Below are 21720 nucleotides of genomic sequence, written 5' to 3'. Positions count from 1 at the left end.
CTAGTGACAGCGGCGTATACCCATGGTACTGTGTCCCCCAGTGAATTCAATGAGAAAGGGATTTTACTGGTAAGTACAAAAATCCTGTTTTTGTGATGTTCAAGGTATAGCAATCCAGATAATAAGCTTGAACATTTTCTGTCTAAGGAGACGGGCCTTCTCCTACTGCAAGTGTAGTCACATTAACCGCAAAAAGGAAATTCATCATCAGAAAATGACCTATTGTTTAAGTCATGTTAAACATATTTTTAAAATAATTTTTGTGATGTTTTAATAATTTTCCATGGCATTGTTTATATAAAAAAAAAAACATATAATCACACCCAGAGGCGTAGCTAGATTCTCCAGCACCCGGAGCAAAGATTCAGTTTGGCGCCCCCCCCACCCCAACCTCTTTCCCGACATCTCCTTCCCCCTCGCCGTGTTTGTTTTCTCTACCAATCAATGACGTGTCATTTATTTTCCACATTTCTTTTTATTCTTAGCTCCTCTAAGGTGATAACTTCAGATCTAAAAAACAATTTGTGCTGATAAGAATAGAGCTCACCTTAGTAGGTTGTGCAATGTCGCTAGCACAACTTAACTTTGTAGCTTGTAGATGCTTGATCACACTGTGCTTGCCTCTGGAGCCATAACCGCATCGAGTGAATTCATCTCAGGAATTCCTTTCCTTGTGGTTTTGAAATAAAGCAGACTTAAAATAAAAAAATTGCTCCTCTATACGGGCGCTCAGGTGTGAATGGGATGATATTTCCACAAAAATCGTCATAGTTTAACAAACGATTTTATTCTATATGCTTTTAAAACAATAAAAGGACTGTGCTGCAACGCATTTCGAGCACGCACTGTGGTCTTCGTCAGGCATCGTCATGCCCGTATAGAGGAGCAATTTTTTTCTTTTAAGTCTGCTACATTTCTTTTTATGTAACTCGAGCATAAAAACATTTGTACATTTTACAAGCAATATAGTTTTTTTTTTTTTTGTTTTTTTTAAAATTCTTTTATTTATCATTTTGTTATTTTATATCACAATTTGTACAAATAATATACACAACATAGTGCAAAAATGGCATTGAAAATCATACAAATCACTGGTCAGTTATCAGCCTCACATCAACACATGAGTTCACCTGAGAATACCATGACGCTGAAAACACTTATGTAAGAAAACTCCGGTATGCACCCTGTACCCGCAGCCGTGCATGATATGTCCTAAATGTGCATAAGAGCATTAAAGAGAGCAACAGAGACAGAAAGGAGGAGAGGCCAGTTAGTAAAGAAAGAAAGAATAGAAAATAGGGAGTGAGAAAACAAGAAGGGGAGGGGGGGAGCTGACCTGACATTCCGGATCTAGACAGGAATTCACGAGGCCATGATGATTTTATATTCCTCGGTCGTTTGGAAACTAATCCATTCACGCCATGTTTTTAGGAAGGAGGCATGAGTCCCCTTCATTGATGCCGTGAGGTCCTCCATTCTCATGATTTCCTGGATCTTGCCGAACCACATGCCCACCGTCGGAGGACAGACTGTCTCCACAGTGCAGGAACACATGCCCTAGCCGCGTTTACCAGGTGGCTAACTACTGAACGTCTATACACTGGTAGTGGGACCCCACACAGATGAAGCAGGAAGAGGCCCGGGGATCTCGGCAGAAGGTAATCCGTAAACTTTGAGGAAATGCGCCACACCTCGGACCAGAACCCAGTCAGGAGTGGGCAGTCCCAGAAAATATGCAGGATTGTACCCACCTGGTCCCCACATCTCCAGCATAATGGCGAGGCCGCCGGCATCATAGCATGCAATCTGGAAGGCACCCTGTACCAACGGGACAATATCTTAAACCCTGCCTCTTGGAATCTGCTGGCCATGGAGGACTTATGTGTCATGGTGAACATGCGGTCTTGTTGTTCAGGTGTAAATGTTTCGCCCAGATCCCTCTCCCAGGAGAGCAAGTACGGGGGTGGCGGCAGGTTGGTGGGCGAGATCAAGAACACATAGATTCTGGATAAAGCATGTCGGATCGTGCCTGTGCCGGTGCACAGGAGTTCAAACGCGGAGCAGTCTCGCAATTGCTCTCTAGGATGTTCTAGGGACGCTAGGAAATGTCGCAACTGGGTAACCTGCCATGCCGAGAAAGGGACGGGGTCTGACAGGGCTTGAATTTGATCACTCTTCATCCACCTCCCCTCCTGCTGAAATTGTCGGGCCTGCCCCTTACCCGCCCGCAACCATACTTGGAATGGACCGCTATCCAGTCCCGGTGGAAAGGCAGGGTTGCCCAAGATCAGGAATAGCGGGGTGGGGGACGGCGAGATCTCTGCCCGAGTAAACACCCGCGCTGCGGCTGCCAGAGTGGGGCCGATTGTCGGGTGTAACCGCGCGACCCTGGGAACATGTCTGCCCAACCACGGCAGAGCCTGCAATGGGATAGACATAAACACCTGTTCCATAGACACCCATTCCTTCGTCCCGCCGTGCCGGAACCAGTCTAAGATTCGTGTCAAGTGGGAGGCGTGATGATAGGAGACAAAGTCCGGAAGACCAATGATAAGACGGTAACTCTGGCATAGGGATGGGTCCTTCCCTTCCTTGGGTATGACCGTAATGTGAGCCCTCAGCATGTCCCTGGGAATGGAACCCCCTTCGGTGAGTGAATTAAAGGCCCGGATGAAGTGGGGTGCGAGCACTTCTGAATAGGTTTTATAGTACGGCAGGGACAGGCCATCCGGTCCCGGGGCCTTCCCCGTAGGGGAGTCCTTCAGTGTCCATGACCACTCCCTGTATATAGTCCCCCTGTAGATATAGCCCACCCTTGTATATAGTGCTCCATAGATCACCCACCCCTGTATATAGCCCCCCTGTAGATATAGCCCACCCCTGTATATAGTCCCCCTGTAGATATAGCCCACCCCTGTATATAGTATCCGACAAATAGCTCCCCCTATAGTGCTCCACAGAAAGCCCACCCCTGTATATAGCCCCCCTGTAGATGTAGCCCACCCCTGTATATAGCGCTCCACATATAGTCCACCCCTGTATATAGTGCTCCACAGATAGCCCACCCCTGTATATAGTATATACAGGGGTGGGCTATCTGTGGAGCACTATATACAGGGGTGGGCTTTCTGTGGAGCACTATAGGGGGAGCGATTTGTGGGATACTATATACAGGGGTGGGCTATATCTACAGGGGGACTATATACAGGGGTGGGCTATATCTACAGGGGGCTATATACAGGGGTGGGCTATATCTACAGGGGGGCTATATAGCCCCCCTGTAGATATAGCCCACCCCTGTATATAGTGCTCCATAGATGACCCACCCCTGTATATAGTGCTCCATAGATCACCCACCCCTGTATATGGTGCTCCATAGATAGCCCATCCTAGCATATAGCCCCCCCTGTAGATAGACACCCCCCGTAGATAAAGCCCCCTCCCCCCGCGTGTAGATAAAGCCCCCTCATAGATAAAGCCCCCCCCCCTCATGTAGATAAAGTCCCCCCCCCCCATAGATAAAGCCCCCCCCTGTAGATACAGCCACACACTTTTTTATTACAATAAAAAAAGAAAAGCTATTCAAACTCACCTTAATCCCGTTCCCACGCTGGCCGGCAGCAATGGAGACCTGCTCTCTTCTGCGCAGGTCCCCTGGGGGTTGAACGAAGCGTCTATGAAAGGCGCTGATTGTCTGGGCAGGATGACTTTGCCTGTCATTCAGCGCCTTTCATCGACGGAAGCTTCACTGGTACAAAAGGTACCAGTCGCTTCACTGGTACAAAAGCGCTGAATAGCTGGGCACGGAACGTACCCGGCCATTCATTGCTTCTAATTGTACCTGTGTCGTATAGACACAGGTACAATTATAGTGCAGGAGGAGGTGGCGCTGGCGCCCCCCTCTAAGTTGCGCCCGGGGCACATGCCCCGCCTACCCCCCACCCCCTAGCTGCGCCCCTGATCACACCTCTGACAATAGGTGATGGGGACAGCTCTCCTCCTCCCTGCACTGTGACTGGACCGGTCACAGAGCGTGCACACACAACTCTCCCATAGAAGTCAATTAGTCAACTTATCTGTTTTGATTTGTCCGTGTGACTGCTGTAAAGCAAATCAATGCACTGCTGCTCACAGAGCAGAGGAGCAGCTCAGGCAAGATGGTTGCATGTCCAGAAAATAAAATACAAAAAATGTACAATCAGAAAATAATGACGGTGACATTTTTTTTTTAGCAGTATCTGGTTTAGTTAATAAGAAAAAACGTAGGTATAACGTTTCCTTTAAGTATATATTCTATTTCTATGGGCAATTTGATCTGAGCAAGGTTCACACTGATTATGTGGATTACAATATCTTGATATTCATTAAACAAAGACTTTAAGCATTATTAAAATCTGGGGTCAGAACTTTTTGATTATCAATAGGATAGGTCATAAAACATTAATTGGTGGTTGTCTGTTTGTTAGGGCCCTGCCATTCCTGTCAATGAGACTGAATTTAGTTCTATTTGCATGAAATAGTTCTAGAGCATCTTTTCTTAGAACTCTCCAATCCTCTGTTATTCCTCCTAGAAACGTCAAACTGGCAATGTCCAATCAGTGCTGACAGTGAGACTGTGTAGGGATACACCCCTTTTGACAAGAGGAATAGAAACACCCAGTTGTCAATTTATTCAACATTTCGAGGGGGAATAAAAGAAAAATGGCTCAATGCAGAGTTCTAAGAAATATTTTCCAGAATTGTAATTTCAGGGGAAATACAAGTATTTACTAAAATAAACATGTCAGGAGAGGTGACAGGTTCGCTTTAACTAAAGTCTGCATAATGTGGTTAATAATGCAGACGATATTTCACTGTGAGATTTCTACTTCAGCTTCTAGCTGTAGTATAAACCTGCACTGCACTTGTTGGAGAATTGGGGTTTTAGTCGAGGGACAATGAACATGGCAGTGGAAGTGTTAATAAAATAGCAAAGGCTAGTACTCCTTATCATGACTGTGATCTCCAGTGATAAGTAAATTAGGATAACATTAGTTTATATACATCCCCCATCATTCCTTCGGAAAGAATTCAGTTTTTCTATAAGCAACTGTTGTCATAAATTTTGATCGGTTTCCCCCTCCAAGAACATCTAGAGGTGTGTCTGATCCACTCTTATTATGTCTCTCTAACTTCACATAAATGTGATAAAAGCAAAGATTCTGGGTTTGTTTGTTTTTTTAAATGCTCCCAAAATTTAAAGATTTGTCATATTTGTTCAACTCAACTTGGTGTGGTTGCATACGTTTTTGTTCCCCAGTGTATTGAACAGAATCATTTTACAATTCAAGTAAGATTGTGAGACCCACTACATTAATAGGTCATTTAAAGGACAATCTAAAGCAGACTGCTACTTAAAATAACCTGTTTGGATGTGTTTATGTTGTGTATTGCTTTATGGCTCTCAAAGAGAATGTGTCAACAGAAAATGATCTATTGTTTGAATCAAGTTTTTATGTTAAACCTATTTTATAAGAATTTGTGGTGATGTTTTGTTTTTTTTCAAGAAAAAAAAAATTCAAGTCGTTATCTATATTAAATAAAATCATAATAATTTTCAGTTTTCACTCTGGCCACTGAGCCTCACAATAGACTGACACTTCCTGTTCTGTAGAGATCACTTCCCAGCAGTCATCTCATTATCACAAGCAGGATTACAATTTAGACTACATTCACACGAGCGTATCAGATTCACGCGTGTGAAAAACGCATGTGAATCTGGTCCATGTGTGCTGCGTTATGCATCAGTGTGCTTTGCGAGTGGCATTCACGCACTCGCAAAGCGCATCTTTTTTTTTTTCAATTGAATTGATCCGCAAATCACGCACCGCACACGGATATGCATATGTGTGCGGTGCGTGGTTTTCACGCACCCATTGACTTCAATGGGCGCGTAGGTGCATGAAAACGCACCAATATAGGACATGTAGTGAGTTTCATGCAGCGAACCCTCGCTGCGTGAATACTCACGCATGTGTGAAGGGCCCCATTGCAATCAATGGGTCCGGGTGCTGCGTGTGATTTCCACGCGCAGCACACGGACATTATTCCCCTTCGTGTGAATGGGCCCTAAGGGAACACTTTTATATAGATAACACAAGATCCACCATTGACATTATATGATGAACACATCTCCTCTCCCTTCCTGCACAATGACCTCTGCACGACACTCCTGTAGAAGTCAATGGATCTTCTCCAGACTAGTGTTACCTATGGTCCATGTGATAGCTGTAAAGAATATCTCTGAATGCTGTTAACAGAAGCTCAGGCAAGATGACGTTCTTCATAATCATAAACAGAAGATCTAATTTAAAAAAAAATCTGAAAATAGATTAGAAAAAAAGAATATATTTCACTATCTGGTTTTAATTAGTAAAAAGAAAATATAGGTGATACATTACTTTTAAAGACTCTCTTGTGGTTGGTAGATTTATACACTAACTTTGCAGGAAAGTGGTCCTAGAAACTGTGCCAGCATACTGATCCATATCAACAAGGGTATTTTTTGAACTTCTGCACGTAGGATCGAATGCCATGTGAGAGATTATCTACTTTTAAGTTTGACAGATATATCTATAAGGTAATAAGGTAATTCCTATCATTGGAAGACAATTCCTATCATAATAAGGTAATTCCTATCATCGAATGCCATGTGAGAGATTATCTACTTTTAAGTTTGACAGATATATCTATAAGGTAATAAGGTAATTCCTATCATTGTAATTCCTATACTGGAGCAGTGCTCGTACATTGCCAATTGTGGAATACAGCACAGCTACTAAACTAAGCCAAGTTGTATCAAAAAGTAGTGGAAATCTTTTGTAAATAGGTTACATGGTGTGGGACTTGCAGGTCTCACTTTTTCTAAAATTGTCGGGATCTTGATAAATATGGTGCTCAGTCTGAGCACCATTCTTTTCAATGCAATTTTGTCAGAAAACTAACTTAACTGCATGGATAAAAGTCTTATTAAGTTAAGAGAACAGATTTTTCAGTCATCAACAAAAGACAGCTCTTCATCCATTAGAAGGGTACGTTGATGGAACTGGTTATATCCCGACCAACCGTGTTCCCGGTTCTTACTTTTTATGACCACATTTCATAAGCGCATCTGTCTTCTAATGCTTCCTCCTTTCTCATCCCAGTGCCATCCTGACAGTGACCCCACAAACCCTCTTCTGCACTCCCAGTTTGTGCGCCTTAATGAGGCTTACAGAGTGTTAAGCAAGTTCTCTTCCCGCTTGGAGTATGACCAGATTTTGGAAGCAATACAGAGAGAAAATTGGGGATCAACAGGTCGCAGTCCAAATAAATCTTATAGCACAACATACAACTGGAAACAATCTTACCAGACAGAGCAGGGACCATTTACCAGGTAATAACCCAAACTGTGAACTTCATTTTTTGTGGGACACTTTCTGATGTCTTCTGATTTCTACTTTGTGGTGTTTTACCTTGCAAAAGTGCAAAATGCTTCTCTATACCCGTTGACCCCCTTTCTTTACTAGCTTTCCCTTTCGTTATCTTACATTGCACTCAATGCTCCACTTCCCATGCTACCACTTATCTTCCAAATGCCTTGATATATCAGGAAATTCCTCCCTTCGTGGATATAGATGCATAGAGGCAGATTTTTTTTTTTAGTTAAACAATTATTATTTAAGTTATTACACATTGTTTTATTTTTTAATTTTTTTTTCACAAGTCAGGAAATATTATTAATTAGATTCTAATTTATAACATTTCCATGTGCTAGCCACTAGAGGGAGCAGTTCCCAAAATTGCAGCATGGTCAATGTGGTAAAGCAACCTCATTGCTTTATGCTGCAAATTTGGGGTAGACACTCTCTCTCTAGTGTCCTCACACAATCCCCCCTCCCTTCTTCTAGCTAGTGCCAGGAGAAGGAGGGGTTTGAATCTTCAAACCTCCTACACTGTGTGCTGCCATTTTCTGAGCAACTGCACAGTGTAGGAGGATTAGATACAGTGCTAAGCAGATAGTTTAACACGAACATAATACACACATCACATACACGAACATAAATTGCCTTCTCCTGCCGCCGCCAGCTCCGCTCTATTCCATGCGCCTTCGCTTCCTTGAACATATGGCCGGAAGCCGCGGCCGGAAGTCGTCATCTTACTGTCCAGCAGCGGCTTCCGGTCCACATGAAAATGGCGCCGGATTTCGCTCTGCAAACGTGCTTCCTTTTGGTCTGTGTGGGAGCAGCGCATTCGCCGTTCTCACACAGACGGCGTACGCTTCAGAGAATGGAATGGCTCCCGTTCGCATTCTCTATGGGGTTGTATGTGCCGTATTCCATCTCTGTATGTGTCGTTAATCGACACATACAGAGATGAAAAAAAAATGGCAGCCCCCATAGAGAACTTAAAGTAAGAACAAAGTAAAAAGTAGAACATGAGAACACAAATAAAATTTATGTTAATATATTAATAGCAATATGATAAAAAAAAAAGAAAAAAAATTCATGACACCTTCCCTTTAAATTATTAACTCCTTGGTACTTATGACTGTTCTTCTATTCCGATAAGGTCTACATCAGAAGATTATGGACGGTACTGGTCAGAATTTCCTCCAAAAAAAGAGTGCGAAGAGTCTACAGAAGAGCGGGGACAGAGAAATTATATGATGGTTTTATATTGCATCTTCATAGGGAGCCTTAGTATCTTTGTACACTATGAACTTTTTAGGTAATTACCCTTGATCGTTTCATTTAGGATTTTTCATGTACTTTTTTTTTTTTTTTTTTTTTAATCTAATTGACAAGTTAATGGAATTACAATATTTGGATGGTCAAGTCTTTCCCCTTTTTGGAAGCCCCAAAACAGAGTTTTCATACACAAAGCAGCAGGGGATTTGCAGACCAATAAGATGAAGCCATCCCCTTCCCGTCCATGGACCGGCATGGATATCTCCCGTGGACGCAAGGAAACCATATTTGTTTATCTATCCTGAAAAATCCACAATCTGAAGACTCTGCAGATTTATAATTTTGGGAGAGATTTATCAATGGCTATTGCCCATGACCACAAATTAGATTTTAGCTCTCATTTTTCAGATGCACTTTGGAAAACAAAAGCACTGATCTGGTTGGTTTCTATGAACAACTGTACCATGGCCTTTCCAGTATTAGAATGCATACAGAGATGGCTGTCAATCACTGAATAGAACCGCCCAATAGACTTTTAAGCACAGAGAGAGCAGGAATTTAGATTTATAAATTACAAGTTATATTAAAAGAGTTTTCCCACTGGGGACATTTATGACCTATCCGCAGGATAGGTCATAAATGTAAGATAGATGCGGGTCCCACCTCTGGGACCCGCACCTATCGCTAGAACGGTGCCCCCCTAAACCTCGTTCCAGCTTTTTGTGCTCACACTGTTTCTGTAACTTCCGACCACGTAATCAGGAAGTGGACGGGAGTTACAAAAACCCGCGTAACTCGCTGAGCTACGCTGTTTCTGTAACTCCCATAGTAGTGAATGGCAGTTACGGAAGCAGTGTAGCATGCGAGCTACGCTGTTGCTGTAACTACCGCTCAGTTCTAAGTGGCTTACGAAAACAGCGTAGCTCAGCGAGCTAAGCTGCTTTCTCTTTTATGGTCGGAAATCAGCCGGAACACAAAGAGGTAGATCAGGGTTCAGGGGCCCCGTTCTAGAGATAGATGCAGGTCCCAGAGGTGGGACTCGCATCTATCTGACATGTTCTGAAATGTCCCTCGTGGGAAAACCCCTTTTAAGTCTTTTCCCACAAAACTATATATCAGTCCACTCCGCTCCTTCTCTATAACATGGACAGCATTTTCAATGTGACAGGTTCCGTTTAATGGCGTACTTTAAAAGAACTAACGTTACAACAAAGTCTCATAATTGACCCTATACTTGATTATGTTGGTGAAAGCTAGATTAATTAAAGGTCCTTTTACACGGCCTAATTTGGGTCGTGAAAACTAGCACAGATCGGCGAACGTTTGCTCCTTTCACAAGGTTCAACGATCAGTTATGTGTGGGGACGTGCGATTGTTGCTACTATCGTTCCTCCCTATACATTTCCATCATGTCAGCAGCACATTTCCCTGTTTACACAGGGAGATGTTTTGCCGACCAACGAAAATTTCATTGGCCGCAAAAGCAAGTAGATTAGCCACTGAACAAGTGTTTGCTCGTTCATTGAGTGATTGTTGCCTTGTTTACACAGGGCAATGATCAGGAATGATCGTTCATATGAACGCTCGCTTGCCCGATCTTTGGCCTGTGACCTTAAGTTGGATTTTAACTGTCCAATTGTATTATAAGTAGAGCTAGAAGTGTCTGGACCCCATGCTCCTTAAAATCCGCTTAGCCAAAGGTGCGTGTTTGGCTCTGTTCAAGTGATCACGTGAGATTTTAGCAGCATGTCATCTTGACTAAAAAATTGCTATTAGCTCAGGCTTCATAGCCCAATCTAAGCTTATTTTGTGAGATATGTGCAATCAGTGACAAAATTCTAATGGGGTTATTTGTTCTGTATGTCTTGCTATAGCACAGTTAGAGACATTCGTCGCAAGGAATTGGTTGAACAACAGATGAAGATTATGAAATTTTACAATCAGAGAAAAGAGACTGCCATGTGAGTACACAAGTTGAAAATATTTTATATTTCATATAATAACTTATTTCATGGAAAAGCTCAAGGATTTACTATTAGTTTATTTTTCTGTATGTTCTGTAACATAAAGATGTGACTAAATCTTCCTAGCAAATATTATTAGTTGTCAAATAATTAAAATATGATTTTGGTTTACGTTATTGTGGTTATTTCATGTCTGCACTGTTTGGAAGAGTACTAGAGAAAAAGCTGAGCAGGGTAAGTATGGCTTCTGCAGTATATTGCAACTATTATATATTTGATGGGCACTGACAATCCTGCTATAGATATTATTTGATAAAAGATTAAAAATGAATGTTCTGTCTTCAAAAATGTTTTGATAAATACAGAATTAGGGAAGCAGAGTGACCACCACAATGTCTGACAGATCCGGCACCAGGGTATAGCCCTGCTGCAGCCAAGAAAGTGGTCTGGTGCGTTAAAGGGCACTTCTGGGTGAAATTGTACTCTAGAGGGAAGCTGCATCTTGAAACCACTTTAATAAATGCATTAAGGATATTGAACAATTCCTAAACAGGTCAGACACTAGTGATTTTTGCCAAACATCACCGTTTCAAGACATAAAAGAGGTCGATCAAAAAATCAATCTGGTGTAGTTATCATGCTATCATGTCATCTGCTATAACAAACGACCAATGGGTCTTCGCCACCATTGTAGAATGGATAGAAGAAACCAAAGTTTCCAATCGGGCACCGACGGAGTATGATGAGGTATGTAGTCCATTACCCTTCTTACTGCTGAAAGAAGCTCTAAGGATTCTCCACTGTCATATCTTCTTTCACCATACTACATCATACTCTGCCGATGCTCCATTGGAATCCACAACTTTTGCTTCTCCTATCCATTCGACTGCTTGATTGGACCCATAATACTTTTGAGGTGGCCCAGTTCAGGGGAAAATATACATGCCAAAGCCTTTAATATGGCTGTGCCTATTAACAGAACAGCTATTAAGGTCTTCTATTGTATGCATTCTTTTCTAAATTTCACCAGCTGTACCTTCTAGCTTTATTGGAGCACTGCCTTCTTTTTTTATATTTCTCTAGTGTACAACACTATTGTTGTCACCCCAATAGTCACATCTGCCACCTAGTCACAGACCATAGCATAGGCCTATCTCCATTTAGTCGGTGTTTTGCTGCTGCTGCTGCTGCTGACATTGTCCTCCAAAATAACAATCTAAGCAGGCTGTCTATGAACAAGTTTTTCAACGATGCACTGTTCCAAATTACTAGTGTAATACTAGCTTTAGACATATGTTTTTACATTTTATTTAACCCCTTTAGGACGCAGCCGGTTTTGGCCTTGTGGCACAGCCAATTTTAAAAAATCTGACGTGTCACTTTATGTGGTAATAACTCCGGAATGCTTTTACCTATCCAAGCGATTCTGAGATTGTTTTCTCGTGACATATTGTACTTTATGATAGTGGAAAAATTTGGTCGATAAATTCAATATTTATTCGTGAAAAACACCAAAATTTTCGAGAAAATGTGCAAAAATTTGCATTTTTCTAAATTTAATTGTATCTGCTTGTAAAACCAATAGTAATACCACACAAAATAGTCACTAGTTACCATTTCCCATATGTGTACTTTATATTTGCATCGTTTTTTGAACATCCTTTTATTTTTCTAGGACGTTACAAGGCTTAGAACTTTAGCAGCAATTTCTCACATTTTCAAGAAAATTTCAAAAGGCTATTTTTACAGGGACCAGTTCAGTTCTGAAGTGGTTTTGAGGGCCTTATATATTAGAAGACCCCATTTTAAAAACTGCACCCCTCAAATTATTCAAAACAGCATTCAGAAAGTATTTTAACCCTTTAGGCGTTTCACAGGAAATAAAGCAAAGTAGAGGGGAAATGTACAAATTTCTCCTTTTTTTTTGCCGAAATTCGTATGTAATAAAAAAAATTGTGTAACACAGAAGGTTTTACCAGAAAAATACAACTTAATATTTATTGCCCAGGTCCTGCAGTTTTTAGGAATATCCCACATGTGGCCCTAGTGTGCTAATGGACTGAAACACCGGCCTCAGAAGCAAAGGAGCATCTAGTGGATTTTGGGGCCTGCTTATTTTTAGATTATATTTTAGGCACCATGTCGAGTTTGAAGAGGTCTTGTGGGGCCAAAACAGTGGAAACTCCCCAAAAGTGACCCCATTTTGGAAACTAGACCCCTCAAGGAATTTATCTAGGGTTATAGTTAGCACTTTGACCCCACAGGTATTTTGCTATATTTATTGGAGTTAGTCTGTGAAAATGAAAATCTACTTTTTTTCTCAAATAACATAGACATTTTTAATATTTACAAGGAATAAAGAAGAAAATTCACCCCAACATTTGTAAAGCATCTTCTCCCGATTACGGAAATACCCCATATGTGGTAATAAACTGCTGTTTGGACCCACGGAGCGCCATTTGGATTTTGGAGCACAGATTTTGCTGGATTGATTTTCAGTGCCATGTCGCGATTGCAACCCCCTGGAGGGAACAAAATAGTGGAAACCCCCCAAAAGTGACCCCATTTTGGAAACTAGACCCCCTCAAGGAATTTTTCTAGGGGTTTAGTGAGCATTTATACCACACAGGTCTTTTGCAGAATTTAGTAGAGTTAGGCCGTGAAAATGAATATAAACATTTTTGTCCACTAAAATGTTGAATTTTTTCATTTTCACAAGGGATAAAGGAGAAAAAGTCCCCCTAAATTTGCAGGACTGATCCTTTTTTGCTTTTCCATTTTAGTTTTTCACTCCCCGCCTTCCAAACGCCATAACTTTTTTATTTTTCCATGAATTGAGCGCTGTGAGGGCTTATTTTTGGCAGGACGAGCTGTAGTTTTTATTGGTACCATTTTTTGGTAGATGCAAATTTTTTATCACTTTTTATTACTTTTATTTAGAGCTTTGGTGGCCAAAAACAGTGATTTTGGTGTTTTAAATTCTTTATTTCTTACGGCGTTCATAATGCGCTATAAATGACAATTGTACTTTATTCTGCGGGTCGGTACGATTACGGCGATACCATATGTATATAGTTTTATTTATGTTTTGCAGCGTTTGCACAATAAAATCACTTCTTTATAAAATAATTTATTTTTTGTGTCATCATATTCTGAGCTGTAACTTTTATTTTTCAGTCAAAAAAGCGGTGTAAGTTCTTTTTTTTTGTGGGACGGGTTGTAGTTTTTATTGGTACTATTTTAGGGTACTTGCGACTTTTTGATCACTTTTTATTCTATATTTTGGGAGGGATGGTGACCAAAAAATAGTTATTCTGGCATTGTTTTTAGTTTGTTTTTTTTGTGGCGTTCACATGCGGTAAAAATAACATTATAGTGTTCTAGATTGGGTCGTTACGAATGCGGTGATACCAAATATGTGTACTGTTTTTTAACGGTTTCATTTTTTTCCTATAATAAGAGACTTATTATAGGAAAAAAAAATCTTTTGTAAAACATTTTTATTAACTTTTTTTTTTTTCTTTACTTTTTACACTTTCTTTTTTTACCTGCAGCTCTGATCGCTGCTAGAATACATTACACTACCTAGGTAGTGTAACGTATTCCAACTGTCAGTGTGACGTCACAGTCACTCTGACAGTTAGTCTACGAGGACCAGCAGAGGCTGATCCTCATAGGCTGACATACATGGCAGACCCGGGGGCCGTTGTCTCGCCCCCGGGTGCCATCACAAGCTTCAGCAGCCCCCACAATTGCATGGGGGCTGCTGATGTGCTACAAACCCCCTACATGCGGAGATCGCAATCGAGCCCCGCATGTAACGGGTTAATTGCCTAAATCAGCGGCAACGAGCCGCTGATCGGCAACTAGTGGAGTGTCAGCTGTCAGGGACAGCTGACCTCCCAGTTCCCGATGCACACTATCGCCGACAGTGTCACAGACACTGTCATCGACAGTGTGCATCGCGAACGGCAGTGACATCCTGTCACTCTGACAGGAAGTCTATCAGGAGGCTGATCCTGATAGGCTTCCGTACATCGCAGACACGGAGGCCATTACTTGGCCTCTGATCGCCATGCTAGCCATCTGCAAACCTCACGATTTCATCGTGAGGTCTGCCGATGAGCTAGAAACCCCTGAATGCGGTGATTGCAATCAATTACCGCAATCAAGGGGTTAATTGCCGATATCCGCGGAAATAAGCCGCTGATCGGCATATAGTGGAGTGTCAGCTGTCAGGGACAGCTGGCCTCCCGGTTCCCGGTGCACACAGTCGCCGACAGTGTGCACCGGGAACTTCGCAGTGACTGTACGTCCCTGTGCCTTAAGACACTGGCCACATGGACGTACAGTTGCGTCCTCGTGCGCCGAGTGTTTAAATATTGGTCAGCATGGTTTCTCTGTGGTTAGCACTGTTGCCTTGCAGAATTGGGGTTACGGGTTTTAAATCCAACCAAAGGCAACATCGTAAATGGCAACAGTTCTGGATAAACCATGAAAACCTCATGACATACACTACTTAACACACCATGAGCCATTCCACTGCCACAACACTGTCCGAACACCCCTGGGGTGTTCTGACAGTGTTGTGGCAGTGGAATGGCTCATGGTGGGTTAAGTAGTGTATGTCATGAGGTTTTCATGGTTTATCCATAACTGTTGCCGTTTATGATATTGTGGGTTTACCATAGTTAGAGGTTGTGTAATGCTGGCATACATATAGTAAGACGGAATATGGAATATGGTTTATATATATTGTTATTGTATGTTTAGCAACCCCATTGTTTGCCCTGCCTTATGTTCAACACTGTCTATCTCTTGTACTGATTGTACATTGTTTTTATGGGTATATAACTGTGTTGTTTGTCTTCAATAAAGATTTTTTTATTTTTCTATAATACGATTGATTCGGTCTTATTGTAGCATTTAGGGGAAGTTTTTTGGTGTTTATGCTATGTATGGGTTCCCATATGCGAATTTATATACATTGACTATATGACCTTTAAATAAATAAGTATTCTTTTTTGGTTTAACAAAGGCAACATCGGCATGAAGTTTGTACGTTCTTCCCATGTTTGCGAGGTTTTCCTCCAAGTTCTCCAGAAACATAATCCGGTTAATTGGCATGCTATAAAACTGGCCCTAGTGTGATGTGTTTGAGACAGGGAAATGTAATTGTCCCCCTGGGGACAGTTACTGATATAAGTGTTGATGATATCTGTACAGCGTTGCAGAATATATTGGCGCTACTTAAGTAACACAACATAATGGTCATTTTAATTGGCAAAGAATTTCCCAGCATGACACACAGAATGTATACAATGCCAGTTTAGTGCGCTCCTTCAGTGGTAACAGTTCATAGGGTTTAATAAAGAAAAATGTAAGGACAGGAATTCTATGCCTCTGTTTGTGGGGGACTTGGGAGGGGTAGGGGGAATTGGGACTTTTTTTTAGAAATCTATCCAGCAACGAGGAGATGCTTGCTCAAACAGTATAAGTTAAGAACAAACAGTGGCTAGATGGGAGATTCCCAAAAACAGATTGGGCTGACCAAAACCGCAGCAAATGAAGTTTAGCCGATCCACAAAAATGATCCAATATCTGTGTTCACACAGTTTTACTCCATCAAATTATTGGATCCTAGTTTCTACTTTATATAGCAAGGTTTTGATATCCGGCAATCCGAAAGTTGAAACGTAGAGACGACCTGGCCGGTGGCATACTCCACTTTCGGCAGTACTCCATGGGTCTTTCGACCTGAGAAGCGGTCTTGGGTCGAAAGAACTCCGCCACATTTTCGGAAACACAGTTTCCTTCCTCAGGGAAATGATATGCGCCGCATCTCATCTCTTTTTATATGCCACGGAGGGGCAATTTTGTGTATGCACATGTTGAAAAGTCCATGTCCATGTTTTACATTTTGCTGTAATTGTTTCGCTCAGATAACTTTTTATCTGAGGTTATTTTTCGGAAATGCTCAGATTGTTTGAGATAGATCGATTATATATATATATATATTCAACAAACCGCGCCAGCGCTGCTGTGCTGGAACGCCGGGGGATCTGTTATGTGAGTAATTCCTTTTTTTTTTTTGCATTCCCCCCTTGACCCAGATTTTTGATGAGCTTGGGAAACCAATTTAATCATATTAAAAAGACGTATAGATGTGTATTTGTTAAAATGGCTTTATCTATGTATCGGCCTAATATAAAAGCACGTACAAACAGATAAAAGTATCCGCTACTAAAATTAGTACCACATTTTAAGTGATAACAACATATCAGTGGATCAATAGATGAATATTCTAAAAAGAAAACCAATCCTGCATGTCCATAGGGACATCTCTACATGCATAAATAAACAAATGTAACCTAAAAGGCAAACCATTCAATGCCACAATTCGGACCCATCAAGGTATCTAAATAAAAAATCCATCTGCTCTTCGCTTTCGACCTATTCCTAATGCAGTCACTTTTCCTATTTCCACAAATGAGGTACCCTTTACAGTATTTCTATGTGTTTTAAGGACATTTCTAAGCCAGTATTTAGTGACAATTATCATAAAAACGAAGCTGTAATACGGCATGAGCCCTAATAGTCTTTGGTAATGTAACTCCATGCATTTACCTGCTTGTCTTGGCCCCATCTCTATTTAGGTTATTTATACTGTAAACCTTATCTTCACGACAGTCTTCTTGTAATAATCGGACATGTTTTTTTTGTATGCAGGGAAAATGGATTAAGCACGCAGCAGGAGATTCTAGTGCAAAGACATGAAGAACGGCTCAGGAAATTATATGGACAGAACCTTGAAGAGGAAACTAGAAAATGAGGGAAAAATGGTGTTCAGGGTTAATGAACAAAATGTAATATTTTTCTGATACTGTATCTGATCATTTGTGTGATATAGTACATGCTGTGAATAAAACACTATAAACATACATAACAATAGCTTTCGTTTGTCCTTGCAGTATGATGACCTATATCACAATGATTGGGATACGTAGGATACGGTTTTTTTAATAGTACTTTGAGGAAGGTTTATCTATTGGTCTACTATAATCATTATGGACTGTTGATAAACTCATGATAAATAAATAAAATGTTCCAGACCGTTAAATAAGAGACACGAGCTCTTCCGCAGGTCTTGTACATGTGCTCTACTTTTGTCACATAAAGAGACAAATGAAAAAAATGTTTAGGAGACTAAAAATCTACTTTAAATAAATGATAAATTTGCCACAACTAGGCATGTTAGAAACTTCTCTTCCTTATGCCAGTTTTCAATTGGCATACATTAAATTTATCTCCCTTTTAAAATAAATAAATATATATATATTGAACACAAATGTTTTCATTTTTTTATATAGTTGAAGGCAACCTACCTGAAGAAATATACTAAAGGCCATTGTTGGAGATTTACTAAGTATGTGCATGGCGTGTGCAAAATTAATTACGTGTTTTAGATGCATTTTGCACCTTCCTAGACCATTTTAATAAGTTTCTAGTAAAAAGGGAAGAAAGAGATGTAAAATGTGCCACATTTATTAATGGTGTGCACCATTTTTTGCCGTAAAGTTTGTCAGCAATGAGGTGGGGTAAGAAAGCGGAAACTGCCTTACCTATCTAGTGGGTTGCACCAAATGTATTCCATGTGAGCCAATTTGATAAATTTTGTGCAAAATGCAGTATTTTTGCTGTCTCATAAAATTATGTCGTTTACAGCAATATTGGTAAATATCCACCATTTAGTGCACATTAAACACGTCAAACAGTTTTTGACATATCTTTATTCTATGCTGAGATATTGCTTGCTACATACATGTCCATAGCATGAGGCTGCACTACTGAGACCTGATAAAAAAAAAAATCCAATTCTGATTTCTGTCCTGCTCCGTGTTGTCATTAAAAGGGTTTTCCAAGATTACAATATTGATGGTGTATTTATACAATAGGCTATCCATTTCAGATCTGTGTGGGTTCAACTCTCTGCTCCCGCCTATCAGCTGTTTAAAGAGGCTCTGTCACCAGATTTTGCAACCCCTATCTGCTATTGCAGCAGATAGGCGCTGCAATGTAGATTACAGTAACGTTTTTATTTTTAAAAAACGAGCATTTTTGGCCAAGTTATGACCATTTTTGTAATTATGCAAATGAGGCTTGCAAAAGTCCAAGTGGGTGTGTTTAAAAGTAAAAGTCCAAGTGGGCGTGTATTAGGTGCGTACATCGGGGCGTTTTTAATACTTTTACTAGCTGGGCGCTCTGATGAGAAGTAACATCCTCTTCTCTTCAGAACGCCCAGCTTCTGACAGTGCAGATCTGTGACGTCACTCACAGGTCCTGCATCGTGACGGCCACATCGGCAGCAGAGGCTACAGTTGATTCTGCAGCAGCATCAGCGTTTGCAGGTAAGATCGACTTACCTGCAAACGCTGATGCTGCTGCAGAATCAACTGTAGCCTCTGGTGCCGATGTGGCCGTCACGATGCAGGACCTGTGAGTGACGTCACAGATCTGCACTGTCACAAGCTGGGCGTTCTGAAGAGAAGAGGATGTTACTTCTCATCAGAGCGCCCAGCTAGTGAAAGTATTAAAAACGCCCCGATGTACGCACATAATACACGCCCACTTGGACTTTTACTTTTAAACACACCCACTTGGACTTTTGCAAGCCTCATTTGCATAATTACAAAAATGGTCATAACTTGGCCAAAAATGCTCGTTTTTTTAAAATAAAAACGTTACTGTAATCTACATTGCAGCGCCTATCTGCTGCAATAGCAGATAGGGGTTGCAAAATCTGGTGACAGAGCCTCTTTAAGTTGGCTACAACGCTCGAGCGAACGCAGTGGCCTCTTTATTGTTTACATTGCTTTTCACACCTGCAGGCCGTAGATTTAGTTGGGGCTGTTCAAGTTATTGTAGTTTTGACCCACAAGTGTCACAGTGCTGTTGCCACTTTAAACAGTTGATCGGCGGGGGTGGAGGGAGTCGGACCTCCACCAATCTGAAATTAATGGTCTATCCTAAGGATAGGTCTATCAATATTTTAAAACCCATTTAAGATCTTGTGTGGACTCAGATTATTAAATACCTAAATGTCACCATATATATTGTGTTTGCATTTAAGCCAGGTAGTATGTAGATATTGTTGTATTTGGTTATTTGAGTCCACATAATGGGGGAGATTGATCCAAATTAGTACAAGGGAAAAGCGGAGCATTTGATCTTAGCAACCAATCATATTCCAGCTTTTATATTTCAGAAGTACTTTAGGAAATGAAAGCACCAACAAGACTGTTTGCATTGAGCCTTGCACTAGTTTTGACAATGCTGCTCCTGTGATGGGCGTAATATGGTAACATCATTGTACTGAATACAGGAGCCTTGGAGACAGAGCTACTGTAGTTGCATTGTGTTGCAGTAGTTTTAAGGTTTTTTGTTTTTTTTTTGCAATAAGCAGTAAAAAATGTATGGCAAAAACCTGGCGTGAACCTTATATTTAGATGATGACCTTTGGGCTCATTTCTAAACACATAGTTATAAGATCCAAACTGCAGTGTTGTCACGCTCATTGTTGAGTCATCACAGTTTCTGGACTGGCTACCCAATTTAATCATAATGAGGCTTTAGGTTTGCTTCACTGAACCTGTGTCCTCAGTCATCGCGCTGAACATAATTATTACACATGACTTGCATTTGCCTGCATTACATTGGCAGATAGGGTTCTCTTGGGATCCCATCTCAATTTTTATCAGGGAGAACTAATCAGGAAATTGTATAGTAAATAGGCACTTTGTTTAAAGAAATACTCGATTTAACTGGCTTTTATATGGCTACTGTTATAAATAAAGATTAATTATTTTGAAAACCTTCATCAAAACAGTAGTAGTAAATTGGCTGCTCCAAGTTTTCGTCTTTCGGTATTTACAGTTTTGTGCTTTTCATATAATTGGATTTAGTCATTGTCTACGAATAAAGTTTTATGGCTTCTAATTATCATTTTTATGGTTTCAGAATTTAGGTCTACACCTAGCAGACCTTTTCTGCCGTGTATTTCTGCAGCAAAATCTACATGTGTTACATGCAGATTTTGCTAAAGATTGTGCTGCGGATTTCACCCAATGCATTGCAAGGGGTAAGATCCGCAGTGGAAATGCACAGCATTTCCCCACGAGAACAGCATGCTGCGGATCTGCAGCATCCTATAATTTCTGCGCAGATTTTTTTCCGCTACATTAACATTGGGTTTAGCAAACTCTCATCGATATGTATTGTATTTTTGTGAATTTCTGAGGCAATATAAAATTCTGCCATGTCTGAAAATGGCCAAACGCTTTGCAAAAGATGATCTATTCAACAGTTTTCCTGTCTGAGGAAGGAAGGAAGTGACCACCATTCTGACCACATTGCATGCTCAGATCCATGGTTATCACTTTTTTATAATTTTTTTTAGTCGTCCTGGTTTATGGTAATGTTGGTGTTATTCATATATTGTAGTTCAGTGCAATATGAATTTGATGAAATTAGACATTACAATATAAACTGAACCTCCTTTGCCCTTGGAGCAGTTTTGCCAAGAGTCTTTACAGGGTGTTTTTATTATATAAAATGTTTTAACCATTTTTTTATTTGTTTTTAAACCGCAATTTGCGAGGTTTGTTCCAATTTGACATGACAAGTGATAAGACCTATGTCATGACATAATTGATAAGAGTCTACATAAAATAAACTGTCTGTTCCAGGATTATTTTTTAGGTATAGTCACTCTTCTGGCAACACGAGGTAAGCCTATCTCAAAATAAGGTGAGCAAAAGTCAAGTTCAGAATTGTTTTAGGTGATATAAACTCATAGTCAATAGTAACCTCTGATGTTTGGCCCCCTTCATGTCTGCTAAATACTTAGTTTAGTTACTGAGCTGATCAAAAAAGTAGCTTGGCGTTTTGTCTGGCATTTATAAACCCACCCAGCATTCCATCTGGTCGTGTATGTATATGGCCATTGCTGTGTTTTATACACTACCGTTCAAAAGTTTGGGGTCACCCAG

General features: G+C 40.7%; 1 protein-coding gene across 1 annotated transcript in view; it reads left to right on the top strand.

Moving 5' to 3' along the window:
* Positions 1 to 17883, top strand: part of DNAJC4 (DnaJ heat shock protein family (Hsp40) member C4) — a 70601-nt gene extending 52718 nt beyond the window's left edge. Inside the window, exons 4-7 of the mRNA XM_075837261.1 lie at positions 7185 to 7414; positions 8590 to 8748; positions 10583 to 10669; positions 17402 to 17883. Coding sequence (XP_075693376.1) covers positions 7185 to 7414; positions 8590 to 8748; positions 10583 to 10669; positions 17402 to 17504 — 579 coding nt within the window. The 3' untranslated portion in view covers positions 17505 to 17883. The remainder of the gene's footprint in view (positions 1 to 7184; positions 7415 to 8589; positions 8749 to 10582; positions 10670 to 17401) is intronic.
* Positions 17884 to 21720: the final 3837 nt, after the last annotated feature.

Source organism: Rhinoderma darwinii, chromosome 9 (assembly GCF_050947455.1).
Source record: "Rhinoderma darwinii isolate aRhiDar2 chromosome 9, aRhiDar2.hap1, whole genome shotgun sequence".
Taxonomy (NCBI): Eukaryota; Metazoa; Chordata; class Amphibia; order Anura; family Rhinodermatidae; genus Rhinoderma; species Rhinoderma darwinii.
The sequence above is the reverse complement of the archived record's forward strand: the minus strand, read 5'-3'. Positions and strand labels throughout refer to the sequence as shown.